This window comes from Chiroxiphia lanceolata, chromosome 6, assembly GCF_009829145.1.
Source record: "Chiroxiphia lanceolata isolate bChiLan1 chromosome 6, bChiLan1.pri, whole genome shotgun sequence".
NCBI classification, from domain to species: Eukaryota; Metazoa; Chordata; class Aves; order Passeriformes; family Pipridae; genus Chiroxiphia; species Chiroxiphia lanceolata.
This window is the reverse complement of record NC_045642.1, coordinates 58,039,594-58,052,810: the sequence shown is the minus strand read 5'-3', so window position 1 is coordinate 58,052,810 and position 13,217 is coordinate 58,039,594. Positions and strand designations below refer to the sequence as shown.

General features: G+C 45.7%; 1 protein-coding gene across 3 annotated transcripts in view; it reads left to right on the top strand.

The window, feature by feature from the left end:
- The first annotated feature begins 1,189 nt into the window (after positions 1-1,189).
- Positions 1,190-13,217, top strand: part of MTHFD1 (methylenetetrahydrofolate dehydrogenase, cyclohydrolase and formyltetrahydrofolate synthetase 1) — a 41,738-nt gene continuing 29,710 nt past the window's right edge. Inside the window, exons 1-4 of one of the 3 annotated variants that reach the window (XR_004357482.1) lie at positions 1,190-1,353; positions 9,664-9,748; positions 12,112-12,171; positions 12,857-12,910. Coding sequence is in view for 1 of the 3 variants with exons in the window: in XM_032689943.1 (XP_032545834.1) it covers positions 1,313-1,353; positions 9,664-9,748; positions 12,112-12,171; positions 12,857-12,910 (240 nt within the window). In the remaining 2 variants the exon portion in view is untranslated. Of the gene's footprint in view, positions 1,354-7,568; positions 7,673-9,663; positions 9,749-12,111; positions 12,172-12,856; positions 12,911-13,217 lie in introns of those variants that run through there. The other 2 variants (XM_032689943.1, XR_004357481.1) reach the window with 2 other exon arrangements.

The following is a 13,217-nucleotide window of genomic DNA, read 5'->3' as shown; positions in this document are numbered from 1 at the left end:
ATTATTATGCAAATAAAAATGAGAGATGTTTTGGAAGGGCATGTAGTGATAGGACAAGGGTGAATGGCTCCAGAGTAAAAGAGGGTAGATTTAGATTAGATATTAGGAAGAAATTCTTTACTTTGGAAAGCATCCAAAGGACGGCAATAAAGATGGTGAAGGGCCTTGAGGGGAAGCCCTACAAGGAGGAGTGGCTGAGGGCACTTGGTCTGTTCAGACTGGAGGAGACTGAGGGGAGATCCCATTGCAGTTACAACTTCCTTGTGAGTGGAAGAGGGAGGGGGTAGAAACTGAGCTCTGCTCTGTGGTGCCCAGTGAAAGGACCTGAGGGAATCACTTGCAGTTGTGTTAGGGGAGGTTTAGGTTGGATATGAGAAACGAGTTCTTCACCCAGAGGGTGGTTGGGCACTGGAACAGGCTCCCCAGGGAAGTGGTCACAGCTCCAAGCCTGACAGAGCACAAGAACCGTTTGGACAATTCTCTTGGTCACAGGGTGTGACTCTCGGGGTGGTCCTGTGCAAGGCTAAGAGTTGGACTCGATGACCCTGATAGGTTCCTTCAGATCAGCAGATTCTGTGATCCTGTGATCCTGTGAGGGTGGTGAGGCCCTGGCACAGGTTGCCCAGAGAAGCTGTGGATGCCCCATCCCTGGAAGTGTTCAAGGTCAGGCTGGACGGGGCTCTGAGCAACCTGGTCTAGTGCAAGGTGTCCCTGCTAATGGCAGGGGGGTTGTAACTAGATGATCTTTAAGGTCCCTTCCAAACCAAATCATTCTGTGATTCTATGATTCAGCTATTAGCTTCTAGTCTTAGCATAACCTGTTATGAGTACCACAGGACATGAAACGCAGATTCTTCTTATACTGACTCGGGATTTTCTTAAAGATACGTTTATGCATTCGCTGTGAAGGGCCCAGCCCCGCGCACTCTCAGCCCCAGCTCCCTCCGGGGCAGCCTTCGCCCTCCGCTCTCCGCAGAGCCGGGACCAGGAGAGGCCGGGAGCGGCGACCCAAAGGCGTTCAGGAGCCCGTTTCAGCGGCCATGTCCCCGCGGGTCTCAGCCCCGCTGCCCTGCGCGGCGGCGGGAGGAGACACGGCCCTGCCACCCCCGTGAGGGAGCCCCGGGCCGCCTCCAGCGCTGCCGGGGCGGGGCGGGGGCAGCGCTTGCGCGGCGGGGCCGGGGCCGGGGCCGGTGCCCGCCGAAAGTTCGGGGCCACGTGGGGCGGGAGTGGGGCGGCCGCGGGGGCAGCGCGTCCCGCAGTCGCTCCGGGAGCTCCGCCGCGCTCGGCTGCTGCTTCCCCGCCCTCCTCCGCCATGGCCCCCGCCGAGATCCTCAGCGGAAAGATTGTCTCCGCGTACGTACCCGGGGCCGGCCGCCCGCCCTGCCCGCCGCGCTGGGCCGGGTTCCCTCGGGCGGGAAGCTCTGGGAGCCGCGGGGGTTTTGCCCTTCGGGAAGGAGCCGGTGTGGTTGGGGAGCTGAGTAGCGCCCCTGCTCTGCTGGGGCTGTGGGGGCCTTTGCCCTGGCTCTGTGGGGGCGAATCAGGTTTGGAGGCACCCTGAAGCTTTTTAACTACGTTGCAGTCAAAGCTCGGTTCTTCCTGGCTGGAAACTGGGAGTTGTGAGATGTTAAAGGTCTTCGGGAGAATGTAAAGTGCTGTCAGTGCCCCCTCCTCCCCAAAAACCGGCGGTGAATTTGCTGGGGTCCCTTTGGCAGCGCCAGCCCCGCAGAGCAGGTGGTGACCGCTCAGCATCGCTGTGCTGATGAGATTGAGAAGAGATGAGATGAGATGAGTGCCCAGGCAGGTGTGAAGCCGCCGGCTGACCTACAGCCTCTCTGTGTGTAAGCAGGGCTGTTTGGGATGCAGGAGTTGGCAACATGTGCTTTAGGTATGGTCTTTGTTCATAGGGTACAGGCGCTGATCATTCCTCTTAAAAACAGAATAAGTTAATCCATGTGTGGGATAACACAAAGCTGAACGTTCACCGGTGTCCTGCCAAAGCTATTTGAAAGATTTGGGACACCTTAAAAAAAAAACCTTCCTTGTACTTTTCACCATTTACTTAGCTGGTAAGCCCTAAGTATAGGTGAGCCTGTGTGGTATCTTCTAGTTTGTTTGGTTTTCCTGCTGCCACTCTGCAGTCACATCTGGTAAGAAAGCCAAATAAGTTTCCCTAATCCTAGGAAAAGCAGTGTAATATTTCCATTACGTTCTGTGCAAACAGAGTTTGGTTAGGTAGGTTCATTGGGTACCTCCTGTCTGTAATCAGGGAATTCAGACAGAAGGGGTAAGTTTGAAATGGTATGAAGTAATGTCAGAAAAGCTGTTAGTCCTTCTCAGATATTGTTTTGGGTGACGCAGCCACATCTAACTGACAGTGGAGTTCTGAAGAGTAGGCCTAATGTGCCTTGAATATGAATACCTGCGATGAAAGGCTGCCTGCATATTTTTTACCTGGTAATTTTTGGGCCAGTGCCAGCTGTGTATTGCAGTCTCTCAGTCTTATGTGCTTCATTCCACCTGATCCTTTTGGCAGTGTTGAAGCCAGCACGCTGCAATGCCTGTGCATGCTGCTGGTGGGAGTTAAGTGATTTGCCTGTTGGAGGTTTCTTTTCTGGCTTAGAAAGTGACCCTGAAGTGCAGTAGGTCCTTTTAAGCTACATATTATTGCTGTTTAAAAGTGATTAGAAAGTGGAAAGATGCTAGTTTGGGTACAATGAAAGTGTTTTGAGCTTTCACGTTAAAACTTTTAGCTTCCTTGACTGTGCATGTTGCATTACTTACTTTATTTAAATTTACAGATACAGTGGTGAATTTTTTTTATATCTGTTTGTTTTCATTATGGTAGCAGCTATAAACAAGCAGTTTTCAGAGATGGGGACATTCATGATGTGCAAATAACTGAGAAGAGGCATGAGCTTTTAATAGGCACATATAGGAGAAAGGTTTGCTTAGCTTCCAGCACATCTCTAAGGTGTTTGGCTCAAGTCTGTCTTCCAGAGTCATCAAATCTTGACCTGAAAGCACCACAAAATGAAAAAAATAATTGCAGCTGTCCTTCAGTTCCTTTATTTCTCCTGTATTTATGTCCAGTGTAGCAAAAACATCTTTTGCTCCGCAGGAGTGGGCCTTGCTGAGTTCTGCCTTTTTCTGGTGGAGTATTTGAAGGAGGCTAGAGGAATTGGGCTATCTGCCCTGTAGACACCTGTACCTTCCTTCCAGACCCTCTAGAGAAGTGCTGGTCCAGAGAATTCTCATTATCCAGAGTTCATCTCCTGGTCAAGAGTCTGGCAGCAGCAGCAGAAGCGACAGACATATGGTTTTTCTAAGAATTTTCACTTGAATTGCCTGTTGTAGAAAGGCAGCATCCCTGACTTTTCATCAGCTGCAAAACCTTTTCAGTCACTATCTTTTAGGGGGTGGGTTTTGTTACTTTACCCTTTAATCAAGCAAAAATATTTGTTTATAAGTCAGTCAGATATTGACAAATGAGATGAATCAAACAAGTAGTGGTCCATCTACATAATTCTGTGGTTTTGTGTGTGTCTCAAATCTCAACTCATAATTATTGTGAACTTTCTTCTCCAGCCACTGAGCACCCCTTCCCCAGAGATAGGCAAAAGAAATACCTAATTCACAGTCACACCAGCTATTTAAACAAAAATCAGGTAGACAGTGGCATTATAATTCTTGTAAAGATAATAAATACTTTGAGAGAGCTTGCTTGCCTCTATAAATAAGGAAAACTTGATAAAGTTAATTCACACCCTAAAGTCTTGGAAGGCTCAAAAGAAGCAGAAAGGAAAATTGACATTTTCAGTGGCTTTGAGTATTACCTGTGAGGATAGTGAATGTGGTTAGGTTGTGGATGGGAAGGAGAACACAGAAGACATTGTTTTCTGTACAGGATTTTAGTGTTGATGTTAATGCATCTCTCAAAGGCTGCTTCTCTCAGTACACACAACTCTTGTGCCGGAACAGTCTGTGAAAGATATTAAATGTTGGATGGGTTATGCATCAGTCTGAGCTGGCTAGTTACTTCAGGCTGGCTTTCCTCTACTTGTCTGTGTGGCTGTTTAGTAATTAGCTGTTAGATTTTGCTACAAGTTAAATTTGCCTTATTGGCAAATGAGTTCCAAGAGACAAGTTATTGTGTAACAGCACAGTAAACAAATGATTAGTAAGGGGAAGAGAAGCAGTGGTTTAAGTATGCAGAATATGGAGCATTGAAGGTAATAAAAATACAGTGTTATACACCTTTTATTGCTAGTATTCCCTGAAAAAAACCAACCTTTGTTTCTGTCTCTGATATAGATACTCAGAGTAAAACTTGGTTGTGGCTTTTCTTTACAGCTTATGTCCACTGCAGTGAGCTGTGTGTTCACTCTTTACCATCTGAAGGAGCCCAGGTTTGGAAACCTCTGGCTTGGCCTGAATTGGTTGATAGCACCAGGAATGGACCAACATTCCTGGCCTGGAAGAGTGGCTGATGAGTTGTGATGGCAGGGAAGACTTAACAGCCCTCACAGCCACTAGGGATAGGGGAAGTAGTGCTTTGAGTTTAAAGAACTGGATATAGCAATGGTCAGGCTCAGCTTATAACTGGAGGTAACAGTGCAGTAAACAACTCCTCAGCATTTTCAGACTGGAATTCAGAAGTTTTTTGGAGTTCCTATTGAAACTCCAGGTAAATCTGTTCTGAACTGAAAAGTTCCCCTATCTGTGAGATCTCATTTACCAGATCCTACCCAGAATGTTTCAGACTTGCACTGAAGGATACCACACTATGGATGTGCTAAATTAAAGTGAACTGTCAGTGTCACTGGGTGGCCCCAATTGTGAGCAAGAGCCCCTTGTGTTTGGTGCTGTGCAGACACAGAATTTAAACAAAATGGGGCCCTGCTCTGAAGAGGTGATAAAGTAAGAGAAAACACTGTCTGGTGGACAGCAGGGTCACAGTGCTGTGATCTGTGCACCAGGCTGGATGGAAGGGAAAGAACATTTGTTCCTTTTGGGAATGAATAAATTCTCACTATCGCTCCTTGTGAAGACAAAGCATTGTAGAAGGGCCTAGAGTATTGTCTGGAATGCCTGCAGCCCCACAAAGGTGGATTGAGTCTTTATCTGTTTCTCATGTGTTTTCCTCTAATTAAATCACCTGATAGTTGGGTGTTGTACGAAGTATCCATTTTGGGAAGCAAACCTGGTTAGAGTCATTAATGTTGCAGCATGGAAAGCTGGTCATGACAATTCATGGTATCATTACTCATGTTTGGGGCAAACTCTTCTAAGTTTTAAAGACTCACCTTTATGTTAAAGTTAAACTCTGTTGTTCTGTTGGCAGCCAGCCACATTTAGAAGTGCCTCAATTGCTGCCTCTCCCATCCCCTGCAGATGATTGCTTTTGCAGCTCAGACCCACGTTAGATTTGTTTGTAGACCACCTTGGATTAAAATTCCAGACATGATGAAAAAGCATCTAAAAAAGCAAAAACATCTTCATGTATTTATCTGGTCTGAAGAAGGCTCATGAAAATATTTGAACTGGCACAACCAAAAAAGTGGTTAAAAGCCTTGGGAGTGTGGAAGTGGTAGAAAGTAGCAGACAGTTCTCCTAGGAGATAATGACAGTGTGCCAGGATCATGCAGTGGTGGAGCATGAGACAGAAGGGTGGGAGACTTGTGAACTGGTTCCAGCTCTCTTGTCTAAGTGGTGTCTTCCCTCAACTGGAGACATCTGTTGAATTGCCAGCTGTGATGGACTTTCCCAAGGCATTTTCCATCCCAATGTCATTTCATTCACGCAGCCAACCTGTGACTCCCATGAGGAGAGACTCCTCTGTGTCTCATTAGGGTACCAGTGGGGTGTTTTGTGGTGTGGTTGCTTGCAGCCTCTTCACAGCATTTGAAGGTAATGCAGTTGTCCTGTGCTAGGACATGGTGCCACGGTGGCTTGGAGAAGGGAAAGATTGTTTCTCCACGCTACAGTGTTGATTTGTCGTGGGAGAAACAGAAGGTGAGCAGTGGCAGTGCTCCACGCTGTAAGGAGGAATGACTGCAGGGACAACAGCTGTGACCAGGATGGTGCCGGACCTGGGGGGAACCATCAGCCTCATACAGCCATTTCTGCAGGGCTGCAGCAAGAGTGTTTCTGCTGCATGTTTCTGAAACCCTTGAGGAATCTATGATCCAGGCAGTAAGGCCAAACCCTCCTCTTTTGGGGACAGGCATCTTCTAGAACATCAGTGTCTCTGAGGAGGTGTTTGCCAGGTCCCGTGTTTGGCAGTATCACATAGACTCTGGACCCTATTACTCACAGAAGGGACAGAAGCACAGCCTGGTGTCACCTTCAGTACAGTGCCACCAGATGAGCAGTGTGTGTACATAATCCCACAGGTGTGGGGGGAAGTTTCTGCCTGGCGTGGGAGCTGTGCTTCTCTCTCCATTTGCAGCAGAGCTGGAGGAGTGTGGTTTGTCCTTTGCTGTTCTGGGAAATTCACTTAATGAATTTAAATTCAAGTCACTGTTGCAGCCTAGAGAAAGAAAGGCTAACGAGTTCTTTAATCTTTGGAGCTGGCTGTTGCATTGTATGCTTAGAGCCATGTGCTGTCCTTGACCTATGTGGACCCTGGACTCTTGTTTGCTGTGTGAGTTTGTTTGTGGAAGGGCACATGGGCACAGGAAGGGTCTCAGTCAGAGTGAAGGCTTTTGGAGAAACAGCCACAGAGAATTGCACATGTTTTGTTTGAAGACTTAAAAGAATTTTCATATAGCTAGTAAAAAAGTGGTCTTGGTTCATCAGTATGAACTTTTATCTTTGGGAAGACCTGCAGACTATATCTCTAAGTAGCTGCTGTCTTGCAAAGATTGTTTTATAAGGTTTTAGTAAGTCTGCAGAGTTAAAACAAGGATTTCTTCATTTTTCCTGAATTTTCTCTCAAACCTTTGCCCCTGTGGCTTTTGTGGTCACTGGAGAGCAGTGGTGCCTAACACTAGGTGGCTGTCTAACAAGTGATTTCTCGATTCAAGGCTCCTAAAGCAAATCAGCACTGACAGCACCACTTTCCTGTGTTACCTTTCTTCTGTAGCTTGAAGGGGAAGTGAGCTAGTGCCTAATTACAGAAAATGACAGCAATGTGAATAGATGTGGCTCCTGGGGGTAAAAGCACACCACAGCCCTGCTTCACAGAGGGCTTGTGGGTGGGCTTGTTACTCTTCAGCTGAGAGGACTGGAATAAAAGTAATACCTAGACCTGGGACCCTTTCCAGCTGGTTGTCCCTTAGAAGGGCATCATAAATTGTAATACATTTCATGTTTGTTTGCATTTCTTTTTGTTTGCACACGCCAGTGCTGCCTTTTCCTTACTGAAACACCAGAGACTGTTCTCAAAAATAGTTCCCTCTAAGAGCTGCCCACAACCCCAGCTCACAGACCATGTGCAGGGGTTTTCTGATGCTCCTCGAGATTGTTGTGTTGTTGTTACAGGCTGTTTGTGATCCAGCTCAGGTGCCTTCGCTAGGGGCTTACAGCCGGACTGTAAGGAGAGGCAGTTGGTGATTTTGCTGCCCAGGAGATGAACTTTTGTCACTTGAGCACGAAGAATTGCTAGGACGAGCCTTGCTATGACACTATTCTCTGAAATCATCAGCCAGTCTTGGTGTCAAGTCATCTTGAGGTAATAGCCAAAGGAAACCTCGGAATTACTGTTTCTTAACTAAGGTTGAAAACTGCCTCTTCTGCTGAAACTTGTTAAGAGACACTGAACCACTTGGCCAGACACATACAAATACTCTGAAGCTGCTCCTTAGTTGCAGCAGAGCTCTGACTGTGTGACTTGGGATGCAGCAGGAGAGATGTATGATTTGGGATATAGCTGGAGACTGTCATTCCCCCTGACATGAGACTGGGAACAGCCTTAGGGCTGCTTCTGGCTGGGCCAGCTGCAGCCATCCCCTGGGATCAGTGCTGCTGGGTTGCAGCAGAGCGTGTACTGCTCCCTGCGTGTACTTCCTGCCTCTGGCATTTCTGATTTGGAGCTTATAGTTGCAGGGTAGAGTTGGTTTCACTGGCTTTTTGTTGTCCTGCGATTTCCCCATGTGGCAGGAATCGCAGCCTCCCAGCTGGTGTCAGCTGCTTACTCTGTCCCGTACCCTTGCTGTTCACATTTTTAATGAACTGGCAGCCACAGCACAGGCTCCAGTCTGGGAAATCTGGTTCCACTTGGGAGGTAGCAGATCTGGTGATGCTCATTTGAGGGTAGATCAGCATGAGGAGACCACCTGTGTTTTAAATGGAAGGGTGTTTGGCACGGGGTGGATTTGTTAATTGTGATGGTGGCACCTTCTCATCTCTGAGAATAACGGGTGCAACATGGGCTGGAGATCATGTGGAGGACAGACCTCTCAAGCCTCTGAAGTCCTGTGGGGTTTTGCTTACCTGGCTTTTGCTTCTGAGTGTCTCTTACATGTGCAGTTCAGTGCCACAGCCTCCTCTCAGTGCCATGAGCCCATAAGATGGTCAGTTGTTCTCTCTGAATCCCAACTGCCTCTGGTGAGGACACAGAGCGGTGGTGCTGGTCTGCACCTGGGTTTTTGACAGAATTTCTGATTTGAAAGAGCAAGTTGGGCCTGGCACCAGGACCTCTTCCCCTCCACCTTCCCTGGTGAAGGATCATGCATGTGGGGCCAGAGTGTGGTTGAGAAATTAGCAGTGCAAGGATGGGGGAAGGTGGTGACTTTTGAGTGGCTTTTGAGCTTTCTGTGGCTAATCTGTCAGTGATGGGTACTCATCTCTAAAACATTCCCTAGTAAACTATGAGTTTACATCTGAGCTAGAGTAATTAATCAGTGAATCCTCTCATACTCTGTTTCAAAGTTGTGTTTTAACAACTGTATTCTTAAACTTGCCTTTACTGAAGAGTTGATCTGAGCTGTGCACCAGGGTTTAGCTACCTTTCCTCACCTCTGTTCACCTCCCACTCTCCTTTGTGCTCCCGTGGCAAAATCTTGGTCTTGTTTGGAAGCCCTTGGGCTGGGGGCATTTTCTCACTCAGAAGCACATTGGGGGCGGGAAGGTGCATGTAGCACTGCAGCCAGTCCAGCCTGGGTTAGGCCAGGCAGGCAAGAAATAGGAACACATAGTATTGACCAGCTGCAGAAGAGGAGTATCTTTGAGTACGTCCTGCTTGTTTAGTTATTTTCCAGATTTTTACCATTGTAGATTCATCTTCCTTTACCAGGACAGTATGTGTGACAGTGTTGACTGGTGCCTGTGGAAGACAGGTAATTTCAGTACAGCATATGTGGAAACAAACTCCCCTTTTGAGAAGGGAGTTTGAAATTCATGGGGTTTCCGTGCAGGTTTTTGAACTTTTTTTACCCTTGTGTCCTATGCGACCATGAAAAGGAGGGTGAAGCAGCACAATGTGGACTTAAAAAAAAAATATTTAAATACATTTGAATGAACCTGGTTCCAAAGTGTCTTAATCATTTATGGACATCAATCTTATTTGGAGATTACTGGGACTTGTATACTCAAGGCATAACTATGTGTTTGCCAGTCTACCCATCTGTCACCTTTTCAACTCATGACTTATCACTGTATCAGAAGTCAGTCCCTTGATTAATTTCTACTTTGTTTTTTTTTCTTTTTTCTTCCCCTCTTCAGGCAAGTGAGAGACAGACTGAAGCAGCAAGTTCTTGAGATGAAAGAGAAATTTCCAGGCTTCAGACCGGGACTCGCAATTTTGCAGGTATTGTTTTCTTTAATGACAGCTACAGAAAATCCGAGTTGCTTTGCAATGGTAAGTGCACAGCTGATGAGCTTCATCAAAGCTGGCTTGCAGTGGAAGCATTTTACAAGGAACAGAAGACCAGAGTTCTCTGTGGGATGGTAACACAGTTCTGCGGTGTCTTTTCCCAAAGTACTGGGGCCCAAAAACATTTTTGGGTTTTTCAGTTGGTTTTTTTCTTCCATCAGACCCTGTTCTCTGTTTGAGTGTTGTGTTTGTGAAATGGTGAAAGTAAGCTGCTTGCCTATTAACAGTGCTTGTAGACTCTGTTCCAAGTCTCTGCACTTGAGTGAGCCCCAAAGGCTGTCAGCTTTCAGAGATGTGTTTGTAGCAGAAAACTTCCAAGTGGGGTGTTTAATAAGGGATTTTGTCTGCTGTTGTGTCAGAGCATGGAGACATAAGAAAGAGTGGCAGAGGAGGGGAGAGAACCCAGCCAAAACTACCTTCGGCCAACATGGCTTTGAGAGCAGGGGATGAAACAAAATCCCATTTCTGAATTGGATGTCTGTCAGAAGTGTGAGTAAGTGTTAGAGTCTACACAGAAGTGCTTGCAGAGATAAAAAGCACTCAGTCAGTACAGGGGTTTGGCCTGTGTTTGGCAGAACTTTTTTGCCCTTGCAGCTGTAAAAAATGGAAAACCTTTATGCTTATATCAGAAGGTGAGTGGCAGTAGCACGTGTCATGTAACAGGAAGGAACTGTGTGTCCACAAAGGAATGTAAGTGGCTGCTTAGAGAAGTGACTTTTGTCCTTATTCAGTGTTTTGGGCTCCTGCAGAGCTTTTGGTGCCTGTCTGAGAATTCTAGTGCTAATACCACCATAGCACACAAAGGCCACGCTCCTCTTTGATGCCAGGAACAAATTTGTGTTTGTATTTTGGGGGGGGGGGTGGTTCTGTTTTTGTTTTCCACTGGCTTAAAGAAGGATGTCTCTACAGAAGATTTGTCTTCGGGTGCTTAGAAGGAAGTAGGAAAGTTTTTTAAATAAAATTAATTAAGGAATGCTTTGATGAAAGTTGCTGAACTGTTGACCCCATGAACTGTCTTCAAAAATTGTTGTCTTGTTGGGTTATTGGATTTTTTTCATGGTTGGCCTGTACTGTCTTCAATCCTGGATTGTCTCAGAGTCCTTTACAACCTGTAAAGCTCTTTGGCTGTCTGACACTTTTGTAAGCTGCCAAACAGTCTGGGCTTGGAGTTCATCTCTAATACTGATATTCACTGCTGTTATCCTTCAGTGAAGTCAGGACAATGAGCTGTTTCTGATGTGTAGCACCCCACACAACATGTGCTCTTTTCTTGGGAGGCATCTGGTGTCCTCTGAGCTCAAAACAACAAAGTCAGTTAATCTTTATTGTTTTGCCCTGTAGTCAGGAATGTCCCCATTTGCACAATATCTGTGTCGTGTTTGCTGACATCTACTGATGCTCACACTCTTCCTTCATTTCTGCCCTGTACAAGGCATACCTTTTCCTAAATCCATCAGATTTTACAGGGGAGACAGCCCTTTTGTCTATACCTGGGGAGGAAAAAACAGTGTTTGCTGGCTGATCAGTCAATACAGTCACCCCTGCAGCTTGTAAATCTGTGTGAGAACCAGGGATGGCTGCCAAGTACCAGGGAACAGGGTTTCAAGAGTTTGCTTATCAGCTTTTCCTTATTTGCTCCTCATTTTCTTAAGGTTAGAAGGAGTATTACCTTCAAGAAAGCATACTGGATGATGCAAGCTGTCTCCTGAAATGCAGTTGTACTGGAAGCACCCAATACTGCCAAAAACTACAGGCATTTGTTCCACTTGCCGCTTTCTCTTTGTGCATCACTTTGTTCTTGTTTTGTTTTTTGTTTGGCAGGAAAATTCTGAAGGTTTGAAACAGCAGTGGAAGAAATGTCTCCATCAAAGCACACATATGTGCATAAAATTAGGATTCCTGGGTATCAAAGAGGCTCAACTTATCTGAGAGCCTTAATCAGATAATTGAATGTTATCAGCACCTGCTGATCATGTTAATTAGCTAAGGATTTAACTTTCTCAGATCAGATGGCAGGGAGTATTTTCTGCTTTGGAGACCACTGTGTTTCTAAGGTTTTTCAACAGGTGCAAATGTTTATTCAGGAGATCAGACAACTTGTCTTTAGCTGCCTCTTACTTGAAAGAACATTTCCCTCTTAGCTCCAGCTACTTACGGCCTCCATCAGTGTGTTTTAGTTATCCAAGAATACCTCTGTCTCCTTGATGTAGCTCCAAGGAAGCTGAGAGTTAAGCCCATCTCAGCCTGTGTCTGGGTCTTTATTCTGTGCTGTGATTCAACTGTCTTTTCATCCTTAGGTTGGAAATCGGGATGATTCGAACCTCTACATCAATATGAAGCTGAAGGCTGCTGCTGAGGTAATGCCCAGTCTTTTAGTACTGCTTTTTACCTTCCTAGAGTCAGTCAAATCTGATTATGAAAATCCAGATGCAAATCAAATAGTTTTGTCTAAGCTTTGCTAAAGCTTTGCCCATGTTGGAGAAACCAGTGTTGGCCTGAATTCTTTGTTATAAGGACGCAGTGTGTTTGTGTAACCTGAGAGCCAGCTGGGGTGCACTGGTCACAGCGGCATGAGTTGGTGCCACTTTGTATGTGATCATCACAGATTACATGTGTCTGAAGTGCTGATGCTCTGTCTTTCCTGGCCTGTGGCCTTATGCCACAAGTTGCCTTGTGTCTGTCACTGAGTGGTACCTTACATGCTACAGCAGGGCAGGAACACAGTTGAGTCCCCATTTCCCTAGGTGATGCCTGGCGTCTTCTCTGCTGGCTCTTCAAGGCAATCTGCTGTCAAGCAAAGATGATGTTGTTCATGTCAAAAGGTGAATAGGACAGTTAAAGAACGGACCAATCTAAGCAGGCAAAGCACTAATCTTTTTCTTGATGGTGTTTCTAAATGATAGGATTGTAGCCACAGAAACAGGAGATAGACCTGGGAAATGTGACAGAACACAGCTGTGATTGAGCTGGATAGAAAGATTAGCCAGATCAATCAAATGTCAATTCAGAAATGAGATAATTTGTTGTTATTCTCATTTGCAGATTGGGATCAGTGCCAATCACATAAAGCTGCCAAACACAGCAACAGAAGCTGATGTAAGTAATATAACCAAGTGATGAAAAAACATATAACTTTGGTGTTGAGCTCAAGATACGAACTTATATTTGCCCTGTCATTGGATAAAAAAAGACCACTTACTCATAGATATTGAGTCACGAGAAAAGAGCTGGAACCTGCTGAGATGTTTGGGGTTTTTTAAAGAAAACTAAAATATTACAGTGTAAAATTTAGAGGCTTTAACAGCTTTTTTTTTTTTTAATTAAAACTGTGAGTGATATGTATTGTTGAGTGGAAAAACTAAGCGTAAAGCACGTATCTTTTAATCCAGATAGAATGATGTTT